The sequence below is a fragment of the Pseudonaja textilis genome, chromosome 4 (assembly GCF_049901715.1).
Source record: "Pseudonaja textilis isolate UNSWEBS1 chromosome 4, rPseTex1.2, whole genome shotgun sequence".
NCBI lineage: Eukaryota > Metazoa > Chordata > Lepidosauria > Squamata > Elapidae > Pseudonaja > Pseudonaja textilis.
The window spans coordinates 34,772,386-34,787,304 of record NC_141993.1 but is presented as its reverse complement, the minus strand read 5'-3'; the positions used below and the strand labels follow the sequence as shown (position 1 = coordinate 34,787,304).

Sequence of the window (14,919 nt, the reverse complement as noted above, 5' to 3'; positions counted from 1 at the left end):
TCCCCTCCTTTACTTTAAATCCAGTTTAGTGATCATGTTTTGATTAGGACCACCACAAACAGTGGAGTAACTTCCCACTAAATTGTTTTCTTCATACATTTTTCTAAAAAAGGGAAAAAGACAAAGTGGCATACTAAATAATATAATTAGCACCTCAGCTATTGGCATTCTATTAAAGTAGTTTCTGAATTTTGCCCAGACACCAAAACCACTTATTTCTGAATAAACCTCATAATAAATCTTACCTTTTCAATAACACAAGAAGTTCACTTGGAGGCTTAATCTCTAAATAATACAGATTTTAAATTGAGTATTTAAACAACTGAAAAAAATTCACAACACAAGGAATTTAAATAGCACTTAAAATCTTCAGTTATATATGCAGTCTTCCTATTTCTAAACAACAGTAAATATGAAACAGCCTTATTTCCAACCAGTGTAACTTCTGCTTTCTTCTAAAACTTACATAAAAATTGTTACTAAAATGTATTCAATAATAATAGTATAATTGATTTTGTCAAAGTTCTTTTATGGTGCCTGAAGACTGAGGGTATGGATGGGGGAAAACACACTGCAAATACATCTTAGCAAGGCTGAGCACCTTTCAGCTTTTGGCTCCTGGGATCAGGTAGGTTTTTTTTTTAATCTTTAACCCTTGATGGGGTTTACAGTCCCCTTCAGACAAAGTGGATGTGGGGTTTGAACTCCCGCTCAAAAGAGCAAGATAAAGCTGTGGATAGGGTGCCTTGGATTGGCTTGATCCTGTGTGCCAGTTGTGCCCATTCTTACATTAGGAGGTCTGTTCACTCTCATTCATGTCTTACTTCCTGATTAGATTACTGCAACGTTCTCTACATGGTACTGCCTTTGAAGAATACTTGGTACCTTCAACTGGTCCAAAACACAGCAGCTGTACTAGTTTTCAGCACGCAATTCAAAATGTTGGTTATCGGCTTTAAAGCCTGTGTGGTGAACCAGGGTTAGGTTACTTGCAAAACTGTCCATCTCTCTCTTCTCTTTCCAGATTCAAAAGGATGAACATGCTCCATTTCCCCTCTATTAAACAGGCCATCTTGCAGGACCAAGGAGACCTGCCTCTCTATTATGATGCCTGATTCTACAAAGCAGCCTCCCTTTGTGATTAAGACCTGACTTTTCCCCTGGGAATTAGGGTCAGGATGTTAAAAGAGCCCAACAGGTCAGTCAGTTCTGAGTTTGTTATCTATTGTCTTGGTTTTCTTTTGTACTGGATTATATTTGGGGGGCGGGTTTTTGGGGACTATAGTTTTCGGGATTATATTCGGGGACTGGTTCAGACTGGTTCGGGTGAACTGATAATTCTGGTGATTATTCCCCACCCCACCCCCTTTCCTGTGCTTTATTTCCTTGTTTTGGAGAACAGCTGATTCGCGGGGCAGAGCAGTTTTGCAGCGCCTCAGCTGTTTTACTCACTGGGGCTGCAATAGAAGGTAAGTATTATAGCTGAAAACAGGCTTTTTAAAATGGTGTGCAGGCGCGCAAAGTGCATGATCACTGAACAGGTTGTTACACCAGTTGAATCACACCAGTGATTATTTTTAACTGTATTTGGTTATGGGTTATTTATCTATTTATATGATTGTGACGTGATCAGAGTTATGTATTTAGGACTATACATAACTCTGATCACTTAAGGTAAAACTAGACATTTCACAAAGACTTCCAATATTCTCTAAATCAAGACTACATCTGAAATTCAGTGGGAAAAACAGCAGCAGAAACTTGAATGCAAGAAGTGAAAAGTGAATCAAAAAAGCTGAAGTACATCCTTACCCTGAGTCATTTTTCTACTCTTAATCTCCTTTTCATAGTTAGCTAGAAAAAGGCTACCAGGGAAATGTTATGTATGAACATCTAGCTCAGGGGTGTCAAACTGGCGGCCCATGGGTCATATGCATCATGCACAGGCCACACCCACCCCAGCTCTGCGAAGGGGAAAAACGTCACAAAACATCACGTGACAGCAACATGACGAAATGAGTTTGACACCCATGATCTAACTTATTACTGTGGAATTTGCTTGCTTCATATTAGCACTTCTTAACTTCTTTATTGCAACATTTCTACTTCTCATATTTCAAGGTGACTCAAGGTTTCATCTCAATTATTCTTGCCAATCAACGTGATAAGATTTTTAGCCAAGCTGACAATGTTTCTAGAAAGCACTTACCTTATTGTCTAGATGAAATCCGAGTATATTTTATCTAATTTAATAGTTTCTTTTTGCTTTCATCTACTGATTTACATCAGGTAAGAAAATCAATCAAAATAACCAAACCGGTACTTTGTGAACACATGCTATTTAGTTCCAATATTGTTCTCTGATGCTGAGAATTTAAGGAGCACTGTACCTGCATCAGGCAGATTGGTTGCATTAATCTCTTTCTGATCCCTATCTATTTATAAAAGCTGTCTAGTCAGATCAATTTTTAAAATCAGATTATTTATTGTGGCTTCATCAGTAGCACATTTAATTATCAAATCCATACAGAGTCTATCAAAGATTTTTGCTGCATGCAGGAATCCAAATTTCAGATATCTGTCACAGATTATCAGGAGAATTATGTCAGTATAAACAGAAGGAGGCAGAGAAATCATACAATTAAATCAAGACTGCATGGTCATCAATTTACTGTACAATACCAATTCAATTCATCATTATATCATGAAGATTAGCAAGAACTTTCCATAAGCTTGATATTCACTGAGAGAAGAGCTGTTGACTCAATCTCTTTGTAACAGCACACAAAGCAGAATGTGGAAGTGGAATAAGTTTCAAAATCAAATGAAGTCAGCAGCAAATCCTAATTTTACACTACAATGTTCTTTTGCCTATTTTATAAGTTTGTCTGATTTTAATTTATATGTACAATTATTATAGAAATGTGTTAATTCAGCAGTGGAAACCTGTAGTTTTTGAGATTACTCAACTACAACTTGCGGAATACCTCAACCAATCCAAGTACATAAATCAATCATTATGTACCTGATGGTTTGTATGGTTTGATGATATGATAGTTTACACAAAAATGATTGGGAACCACAGGTAAAAATCCTGAACTTTTTTCGAAAAAAGCTGAATTGTTGCTAAATACAGGATACTCTTCTTTTTTTGTTAATTTGCAAAGCATTTTCTTAAGAGTAGAATATAATTCTTTATTGGCCAAGTGTGATTGGACACATCAGGAATTCTTCTCCGTTGCATAACCTCTCAGTGTACATACAAGTAATAAGTGATAAATTTTCTTTAGAAGGTTCATCTTGTATGTTAATTGTGCCCATTCTTGGGTACAAGATTGCAAGTGCCTTCAGACAGTCACTCAGGCCTTGGTCATAGCTTGACTGGAATATTGTAATGTGCTCTACATGGGTGCTCTTGAAGATCAATCAGAAGCTACAGCTGATCCAGAGTGCAGCAGTGAGAGCCACAATGGGCATGTTATGTATGTGCAGCGCTTCTGTTACTTTGAAGCTACAATGATTATTATTCCCTAGAATGGCAGGAGAATTCTTTGACTGCCCCCCTACCCCACCCCGGCCTGTTTGACATTATGGGGTTTTGTCTCAGTTATTTGTTGTTGGTGGTGTACTTTTAGCCCTCTAGGATCACAGGACTCAGGTGCTTTGAAATTGAAATGTTAATAAATACCTTTTCATGTATTTCCTGAGTAGACTGAGCATCACAGAATGCAACAGTAGCCAAATCTTTCAAAATAGGCATCTCCACTGTACAATCCCTTCCATCTAGCAAAGCCACCAATGGACGAGGATGCAAAGGGCCATTCATTATTTGTGGACGTATACCTGGAATAAAATGAACATAAATGTTAAAGCAACACTAGTGACTCATGTAAACACAGAACTTCATCTGAATCTGTACTAAAATGCCTTGGCTTTCTAATGGTAAACTGACGCAGCTTAATGCAGGAATTTATATTCAATTAGTCTTTGAATTCATAGTTTACAGCATACAGAGAAGAAGCCCCAATGTGATACATAAAGCTTACCCCTGGAAAATTATGTACAGAGCTGTACTTTTAAGATGGTTATGAGGACTTTCATTAGATTCCCATTTGAAACACCTGGGTTAGCTTCAACAAAGATGGCACGAGCACTCCCAGTTCATTCACAGGAGTCCTGGGTCTACATCTCTGCATGCAGAGGAATAACCCATGCTAATGGATGCAAGTGGAAGGACAGAGATTATGTTCTGGCTTGGAAGATGGTTCTATCAGTAATTAATCTTTGGCACTAGTACTAGATGGAGCCAGAATCACTTTTAAGCAATAAATAAAGATACAGACCATCAAGTGGTTGTCTCACTTGTTCCAAGTTACTTTGGGTAGAATCAATTTTCCCTTAAACCAACCTTTCAATGGAAAAACTTCCAATTTTAGAAAAGGCTAGATACCCATAGCACTTCTATTTGGGAAATATAGGAAAGTCAATATTAGATACTAGGAAGTTTGCTCTTAGATTAGAACTCACCATAACCCCTTCAGGAACCTTGTATATATCTTTTTAGCATATACAACCTAGGAGGATGAGTCACTTTGAACTGCAAGATGGTTGGCAAATAAATTTGATGATGATGTTGATACTAGAACTCATCCTAAGTTGTGTATGCTATAAAGATACACAAACTCTCTTGTCAGTCTAATTTTAAGATTCTCCCATTACCAAAATGTGCTGCAAGCTATTTTGTTGTTGTTGTTAGTTTAGATATACATTTGTCCTAGATGCCCAGAGTCACTTGCTTTAGAGATGGGTGGTTCTATAAATTACATAAAGAAATAATAAAATAGCAAACATTTGTGTAGCCGTCTGGTTCTATTAGAAAAGAGAAAAATAAAAACCTATTGATGTCATTTGATGGTCGCATTGTGACTAATTTCTTATATATGCGTATCTGATATAAATTTGTATTGTGATTTCTGATTTAAGCTTGTTTTATGCCAATCACCTAGCATATTATATGGTTGCTAACCAAAATAGGGTAACATTGATTATAATGATGTTGTTAACTGGGTCATTGTCTGATTTGATATAACTATGATAATCTAAAGTCAGGGCATAAACACACATTGCTGCTGTTTCCTGAAGCTTTTACCACAAATATTCTGATACTGCTTGCCATATAAAAATAGTAGAGAGCTTCAGAATTACTCAGTTTATAACATTATATAACATCATTATAACATGATGATAGGGAACTCAATGTTCATTTGTGAAATGGTTGTATCTTGCTGATCTTTTTTCTTTGTACTGGACTATATCAACCTAGGTTATGGGGTTTTTTTTCAGTATTTATTGTGTATGTGTTTTCAATTTGGTTGTTAGCTGACCAAGTTATGTATTTCAGATGAAGCCCTTTACTTTTTTAAATAAATAAATAAATATGTTGAAATAGTGAGTTAGGCATCAAAACTACAACACTTAAAGCAATAAATAAACTCCAGCTGGATGGGTAATTTGCACAGGGCTTCCTTAAATACCCACTGGAACACTGATGAATTTCTCTTGGCTAAATATTGCACCTTGGAGTAACATTTCTCAATATAATGCCCATCATTTTTATTAGGGCTATAACTCCCTGTTGGGATGAACAATAGTGAAATAAAAGAGTTCTACTGAGTATAGTAATACTGAGATCTTGCACAGAATTTATTGAGGATACTTTAATTTGTAATCTTGACTAAATGCCCCTTCTAAGATCTAGCTATTCATTTCTAGCCACTGGCAATTGTAACCAGACATTTTGGAAGATCCATACTAGATACCATGAAGTATCTGAAGTATTCCACAGGCTGAAATAAAAGAAAATCCTGGGGATGTGTCCTGGGGTCATGTGATCCCTCTTGCGACCTTCTGACAAGCAAAGTCAATGGGGAAGCCAGATTCACTTAACAACCATGTGATTAACTTAACAACTGCAGTGATTCATTTAACAACTGTGGCAAGAAAAGTTGTAAAATGGGGCAAAATTCACTTAACACATTTCTCACTTAGCAATAGAAATTTTGGGCTCAATTGTGGTCGTAAGTCGAGGACTACCTATATTTTGGTAAGTTCTTTCTTTCTTTCTTTCTTTCTTTCTTTCTTTCTTTCTTTCTTTCTTTCTTTCTTTCTTTCTTTCTTTCTTTCTTTCCTCTCTCTCTCTCTCTCTCCCCTCCCCCATCTTTCTCTCTCACACATACATACACCCCTAGCAGTATCTGACTCAAGGCCACTCCAATCACAAGACATAACACTGATTACTTCAAAATTGTTTCTAAGGTCTGAAAGAAACAATTACTTCGAACTATTTCCCTGTTAAGGCAGGAGAATTCTGGAATCTTACAAACATGTCCCTTAAGATTATTGCTTTGATTTATTTTATTGTTCAGCACTGGAAAATGAAAGACAATGAAAACATTTGTGGAATGCAATCCATGTTCATAAGGAAGGGCTGGAGATGTGACAGTTAATCATACAGAACAAAATCAAGAAAAAAAATCTATTCTAATCTCCTCTATTGTTAAACCAAATTACTACATTTATCAGTATATACACATGTCCTTTCTGCTGTCTATATCACTGACCAAAGTGTGACCTTGTTAAAACTGATGGAGTAAAATTTCCACTTTTCCTCACCATTGGCCATATTAGTAAGGGATGATAAGAATAATACTAACTGCAAGGCCAGACATTATCTTGTATTAGGGTTACATCAATTCCTGGAAGGGCTTGAGGGAGCGAGTGCTTAGAGCTGAAACAGCATGATATCTCTAGGACTTCCATGGTCTTCACCAGGCTCCCTGCTCAACAATCTTAATATTTTCAATGTTCTTTAATTTATCTATATATTCTTTCAAAGGATCATTTTTATCCACAAGAATGACATTGAGTTAACATGACCTCACAGTTTGGGGCATAAAAATGCAAGCCCAGGGGTTGTTTGAAGAAAGAGAAAGGAAAGCTAAAATAAACCATAACAATACAAGAGCACACAATAGATAGAAACTCAAGGTTAACCGCACCAAACTTGATTGCAGGAAATACGATTTCAGCAACAGAGTGGTCAATGTCTAGAATACTCTGCCTAATTCTGTGGTTTCTTTCCCAAACCCCAAAAACTTTAACCTTAGACTGTCTACTATTGACCTCACCCCTTTCCTAAGAGGTCTGTAGGGGGCGTGCATAAGCGCACCAACGTGCCTACTGTCCCTGTCCTATTGTTTCTTTTATTTTTCTTATATGTACCCATTTCATGTATTCATAACTATGTATATACTTATACCTATTATCTTGTAAGCAATTGACAAATCAAAATGAATAAATAAAAAATAAAAATAAATAAATAGTGCCCTAAGGAGTTGAGGACAGTGTTAAGCAAATTTGTTAGTCTACATTCTGTAAACGGGTTTTGTGACTGTCCATTCCTTTATGGCAGCCTTTTTGAGAAGACACCCAGGACAATATCTGGTCCCAATTTAAATATGCCCAGTAGTTCACAAATATTGCCTAAGATAATGTTATGACTACAATTATTAATGGACACTTATGAGTCAGTTTGAGGTAATGGTTGAACTACCAGGCTAGAAACCAGAAGACCCTGAGTCTCATCTTAGGCATGAAGCCACCTTGGTCAGTACCTTTCTCATCCCTAGGAAGGAGGCAGTGGTAAACATCTGAAAAAACTTGCCAAGAAAAATGCAGGGAATTATCAAGGCAGTTGCTAAACGACAACATTGGTTCAAAGCCCCCCAAAAAAAAACAACTACCCTTAGATCCGGACAAAAGGGAAATTACAAGGGAAAAAGCAATTAAATTCATGCAAAATTAGAAGTTGCAAGTTATCCATTTTATTATGCATTATACAGCATGCCGATTCTGTACATTTAGCATTTTGTGAAATTTGGGGCAACAGTCTGTTTATCTAGTTAGCTCTTTGGAGGTTATGAAATAGCAATAGCACTTAGACTTATATACTGCTTCACAGTGCTTTACAGTCCTCTGTAAGTTTACAGAGTCAGCTTCTTGCCCCCAACAATCTGGGTCCTCATTTTATCCACCTCGGAAGGATGGAAGCTGAGTCAACCTTGAGCCTGGTGAGATTTCAACTGCCAAACTGCAGGCAGCCAGCAGGCAACAGAAGTAGCCTGCAGTACTGCACTCTAACCACTCCGCCACCGTGGCTCAATCAATATGTCTATCCAAATAACTTTTCAGATCAATTTGGAACATGGAAACAAGTAGTAAAAAACTTAGCTTGCATGCAGAATGTTCCTACAGTTTGAGATTCAGATACTGGGAACTAACAACTTTGCATTCCTAGTCACCCTAACTATCTCCCAGTTCTAGTGGCTAATGTGAGTTATTTATTCAGCAGATATCAAACTCATATCTCTGCAATCAAAAGAACACTTGGCAATTAGCAATAAGTAAAAAACAAAAAAGTATCTACCATAACAGCCTTGGTGTGTGTGTGTGTGTGTGTGTGTGTGTGTTCAATAAAACCACAATAATGGAATAACGTTGGAAGGGACCTTGGAGGTCCTCTAGTCCAACTCTCTGCTCAGGAAACCCCCTGCTCAGGAAACCTGCTGTCCCACTGATCATGAAACCCTATAGCATTTTATACGAATAGTTGTCCAATCTCTTCTTAAAAACGTCCAGTGTTGGAGCATTCACAACTTCTGGAGGCAAGTTGTTCTACTGATTAATTGTTCAGTGAGGAAATGTTCTAGGTTGCTTCTCTCCTTGATTAGTTTCTATCTGTTGCTTCTTGTCCTGGTCTTAGTGCTTTGGAGAATAGCTTGACTCCCTCTTCTTTGTGGAAGCCCCTGAGATATTGGAACACTGCTATCCTATTACCCTTATCCTTCTTTTCATTAAAGCAGACATTACAATCACAGTAACATTCATAAACAACCACTCCTATCACTCACCATAAATTTTTTTGAAATAGTTTTGTTTTTAAAGAATTTCCAGAAGGTTAACAATGTAGGGGGGCAAGCTGATTTACAAAGACATTCCATTTGATTTTGACAACTGCCTCGCTGTGCACACCCTTGTGGTGTTACTATCACAATGAAAATGGGGAAGGAAATGGGAGGGAAACTGAAGAGAGACTCCCCACCAAGAAAATGGATTGACAAGGCCAATGCAAGTAATACTGTTCCCATATTCCTCTATAATTTGTAATCAGAGCTTGGTTCATAACTAAAGCGGGAAACATTTATAATTAACTATGCATTTGGGGGAATCTATGCCTAGCCTTTGAAATGCCTTTATGTTCTGATTAAATAGCTGGCTTGACAAGGTTTGCTTGTTAAAAACATTTAAGAATAATATCTATCTCTTTATTTTTAAAATTACAAATGTTATATTGTTATATTGAAAAAAAATCAATTATTTAAACACAACTATTTGAATGTTTAATTAACAATTGGATGACGCTAATGATTTCAGCTTGTCAGAAATAAAACTTGAGACCTGGAGTAATAAAGAACATGCTGCATTATTTTAAGAAAAACCACTGACAGATTTGCTGTCTAAAGTTATATGAAAAATATACGTCTCTTGGTCAAAATGTATTATCTGAAATGATTCATCTGCCTCCTCCTCAAGAGCTTTTAGACCAACACATCCTATATCAAAAACAACTCAGCACATTAAAAAAAAGGAATGAATTGGTCCATGAATGAAGTGTAGAGAGATTCTTCTCTTAGGAGCACTTAATTAACATTGTCCATCCCTGTGAATGATTTTGGTTGCAAACTTAAACACACCCACGCAAAATGTGGTTCAGCACCTATATTCTTAAGACCAGATAGTAACTTATTGGTGGAAAAGCCTCTCTTTTTTTTGCATTACTCCTGCAGCGGCATTGTGCAAAGTACAAACCAAATAGATAGTTCATTGTCTACATATGGGTAGCTTTTTTATAGAAAGAAAGCAAGGCAAAAAAAAGAGCCAGAGAGATAGAAATGTGTGACTGTATTCAATGGGAACCATCATCAGTAAAGAAAAAGATATGTACAATAGAAAATAAATTGAATTCAGTTTTTCTGACTGGAATACCAACAAGGTGATATAAAACTGCTTTAAAAATAAGTGGTCTCTTCCAATGTATTGGCAGTTGTCAGAAGCATTGTTCAATAAATATTTTCTTGAGCTTTCAGCTCTTGATGGAGTTGAGCCAATATTTCAGTGGCAGCTTTTAAGAGAAAGATTGGGAAAGCAGGGGAAGAGGGATGGCAAGGAACTGTTTTCTATCTGCAGGGAGAACTGGTCCATCCCAATTCGCAAGCTGCACAGCTGGTTGAGTGGCAGTTCAATACTGAAAACGATTTGGTTGTCGCTGTTTCTTTTTTAAAAAAAACCACACACAAAGCCTGCTTGTCCTCTTTTGCTCTTTGCCACCCACTTGTATCCGATTCCAATGGTACCCCTGCCAAGAGAATGAGGGAGTCCTCTCTGGTAAATGGCAGCCTTTGTGTAGCTGCAAGACGGCTACTATCTCATTGAAACAAAAGAAGAGAAGCCATTTGCTTAATTCTTATTAATCTCACTTGCTTGTGTCACGCCACTTCTTTTCCTTTTTTAAAAAAAAATAACAAAACACAAAAAAGCCGAGAAAGACTGTTTTAAACATCTCCTCTGACAGTATATAAAAAGTGAATCAAAGAGCAAGCCAAGCGTTTTCACGAACTACTTATTAGCAACAAAAGTCACTGCAGCTAGAAAAGTAAGGCACACTTTGTTAAGCAAACAGAGGAAAGAAAACAGGAAATGGGCCCTTGCCTTGAAAACTTTGCCTCCACAATTTTCTTATTAAAAACTATACAGGAAATAAAAGGAGGATTAGAACAAGAAGGGAGGAGAAGAGTATAAAATACTACACCAATATTTGGCGAGCCGATTCTCTTCTTGACTACGAAGGGGAATCTTCAAACAAGCACCCCATGTCCACAGCCACACAGTTTCAAGACAAATGCCTTTCTGGACAAAAGAGGGAAAAGAAAAGGGTTTTGTCCGACTACAGAAGAATAGTCTGAAATTTGCTGAAGGAGTTACAGTTATCTCTGACAGCTCCAGACTCTCACAAATACTCCCACAAGACTTTACCACAGCTTTTAACTAATCAAAGTTCTTTTCTGGTGCTTGAATAAATCATGAAAGAGCTATACCCCCCCAATAAATCTGACCTCCCATTTGACTTAAATGTGTGGCTCCTGAAAAATATATTTAATATCTGCCACGAGTAACCCAATTTGATATTTAAAGTGAAATGTGTTTCAGTGATACATATACTGCACTTAGATTAGGACTTTAGCTGAAATGACGAGTCCCGAGAGAGGGACAGACAAATACGTGTATTTTGTTAGATCACTATTGCTGTTTGGGTGGTACATTTTGCAAATAGTCACAGAGGGCTGTCTTGTCTTAACAAGTAAGTATTTTCTAGAAATTGGGATGTTACCACATCCATTTATCATTTTAAGAAGAAGTAGCAATGTTTAATACTTTTTGGTAGTTTAAAAAAATAAAAGTTTAATATGCAATTAAGAGGAAAGTTTGCATCTAAATGTCATTTTCGTATATTAGTGAGTCAAAAATTAAACTTGAAGAGCCAGAAGAAATCAGAGTGCAGGTAGTTTTTCCTGCCCCTTGTGAGAATCACATAGGCGAGCAATCAAATACTGCTAAATATTTTGCCTATATATTACAATCTTAACAACTTAAATTAATTGAAAAACATTGAGATAGATAATGGACAGAGTCATGCTACATAAGGTACAGCATAATTTAAGAAGCTGTAGATGCAAGCACATTTATTTCTCAAATGTATTTGTAATATTAGGTGGCATAATTATATTTACATTTGGACACAATCCAAGTAAAATTAAGCATTTATAGTTATAATAGGTTTTTGTTAGAAATGTTATATCTTAATCTTTGAATCAATGAGATCTGAACTACATAGTAACAACCATCAGAAACAGAGAACTCTTCCAAACAAGAATTTCTCTGGATCATGGTAGTGGCATTTTAATAACATATCTGTCTTAGGCAATATGTTTGAGCAGATAATAGCTGGACAATCCCAAACATTCTTGGATTACATTAAGTTTATGGATCTGGGTAAGTCTACCTTAATATTGAATTAGCATGGAAAGGGTTTTGGTCACTGAATTAGCATGGAAAGGGTTTTAGATCTTTTTCAGAAGAAGTCTAACAAGAAAGATATGTAAGCCCTATACTTTCTAAGGTCTCTGGTAGCTTTCAATACTACCGTTCTATCTAAAGCTGGGGACAAGTGTGTTACACATTAAGTTGCCCTTACGAGATAGTTTGTTAGCAGACTACTGGTCTGAGCCCATGTTCAAATCTTGGGGTTTCCCATCCAGGAGATTAAGTAGGAGATAAAGGGCAGATACGTCTGACTGAGAAATGAGAATCAGCTGCTCAGCAGAGCAGACAATATCAGAGAAGACAAACATTTTATAATATAATGCTCTTTATACTTTCTGGAACACAGGATTTACTAACGAAACACAAATTACTGAAAGACATGGAAAAGAGATCTGGTGGAAGTGCTGAGGATATATAGGTCAGTACAGATATTACTTGAATAGTGTGGATAAGTGCAGAGTTATACAGAACAATGGTCTGAGAGTATACTTGTCTTTTAAGAAAGTATGGTGAAGCTATATAGACACCACTGAGGTTCAATAAATGGATATTCAAGTCTAGATACCAATTTGGGTGATAATATTCAAATTGTTTGGCCCAAAGTTGTATTGGAAGGGGCAGATTTTTAATTCTGGAAAACAATTAGGTCTGCATTGTCACCAGAAATTCAGTAACGATCAAAATAGATGATGCCTCTAGGATTATTTTGATTATGGTCTCAGAATAATGCTCCTCTTAGAAAAATTAGTTAGAATTGTTGGTCACAGCACTATATGAAAATCTTTTCATTCAGGTTTCACAGACCTTGACTTTTAATGCTGGAATTACTGTTTGTTTTTAAATGTTTTACATAACATTTATTAGATTATTATGCATACAATAATCTCACTGCAGTTATCATATACAAAAACCAGTTCCATGGCTTATTCCAACTGTTCATTCATTAATCCCAAAAGAAATACCACAGGTCTCAATTGTTTATGAATCTTAAATCCTTTGAGACAATGCATGTATTTGAATTTAAAACTTTCAAGGATTTTTTTTTACACAACTACCAAATATGATAAAATTTCCCCTTTTCTTCTTTTAATCTTTTAATTTCCAATATAAATTTGAAGTGTCTTTATACTTTCTGGACAATTTCTCTGGTGACATATACCAACAATACATCATTGTATAAAAATTCTCTTTTAAGGTTATAACAATGTAAATCTCAAAGCTCTTTCAGCCACATATTTTCCCATTGTTCCACCTATATATTATAACAAAATCTAGCCCATGCTACCATGCATTTTTTTTACTTACTTTCTGTTTCAAATTTGAATAAAAGTCCCAAGGGAAGAGAATACACGTAGCTCAGGGCCTTGATGTTCTCTGAGTTTGTGTTGACTAGTGACAATTATGTATGCTTTCTAAATGAATCTTATCCATTTTATAAAGTTATCTCCAAAATTCTTATCTTCCAAAACCTTGATCAAGAAAACTCAGTTCAAATTGTCAAAGGCCTTTTCTTAACTTAAAAAATCAATGTGACTTTTCTTTTTCATCATGTTGCTCCAAATATCTAACTCATTTCTAACATTCTTCTTTAGCTTTCTTTTAGGTAAAAGCCCACATTGATCCTCATGAATAAATTCTTATGAAATTATTTTAAGCTAATCAGCTAGACTTGTTGTGTACAAATTATAGCCATTATACAATAATGATATCAGCCCATACGATAGTCCTTAATTTATGACTATAATTAAAACCAAAATTTTCATTACTAAACAAAACAAATGAGTTCTCCCCCCATTTTAAAACCTTGCTACAGTTGTTTAGTGAATCACTACAATTGTTAAGTTAGTAACAAAGTTAATAAATTGTTCTGGCTTCCCTGTTGACTTTGTTTGTCAGAAGGCCACAAAAGGAGATCATGAGGCCAGGATACTCCCAAGAATTGATTATAGCATTCCCAGAAATTCTACCTCTAAAACAACATTTCAATGTTACATGACCTCATAATCCTGATATATCCAATACTAAAGCCATTAACTTTATTAATTTTGCTAAATATCCAGTATTATTTTCATAAGAAGAGCAGAGAAGACAACTAAGAGTAGCCAGTTGCAACGACAATAATGTAATAGATATTAACATAACTTTGTTGAAAAGGGAAGAAGAGAACAGAGAAGGCAGTACTACACTTATAAAATTCAACTTTATACCTTCTTTCATTATATTGTTTTGATAATTGCAGGGGAAGGAAAAAAATGCCACTGTTCACTTTTTGATGCTGCCTAACATCAGAATTCTAAAACGAAGTATTTAAATGCTGGAAAAGAAGATATGAAAAACATAACCCAGACCATAATTGCTCCAGGAAAGAACTCAGATTTTGCAAAAATAAATGAATAAATTTTTAAAATTCAGACATGATATATTTCTGAAAAAATATTCAGACATGGATTGTAGCATTAAGCCATGAGCAAACAATATTCAGTAAATCATCTGTGATGGTTTTTTGATAATGTGAGGGAGTCCATTTATACTTTCTATTTCTTATTGACAATTTGGCAAGGTGTAAACAAGCAAAAAGTATCTAAGCTACTTCCAATCTTCTTTTCAACAATTACACATTCCCAAATTATATATTATGGTTTCCATCTTCTCATAAGCAAAACTTTTTAACCAATAAATTTCAAAATTACCAGTTCAATT

General features: G+C 35.8%; 1 protein-coding gene across 9 annotated transcripts in view; it reads right to left on the bottom strand.

Annotated features, from left to right (window-relative positions):
• CTBP2 (C-terminal binding protein 2) overlaps positions 1-14,919 on the bottom strand; it is a 239,604-nt gene that overhangs the window by 23,862 nt on the left and 200,823 nt on the right. For all 9 annotated transcript variants that reach the window (XM_087932551.1, XM_087932552.1, XM_087932557.1 and 6 more), the window contains one exon: positions 3,689-3,843. In XM_087932551.1, coding sequence (XP_087788677.1) covers positions 3,689-3,843 — 155 coding nt within the window. The remainder of the gene's footprint in view (positions 1-3,688; positions 3,844-14,919) is intronic.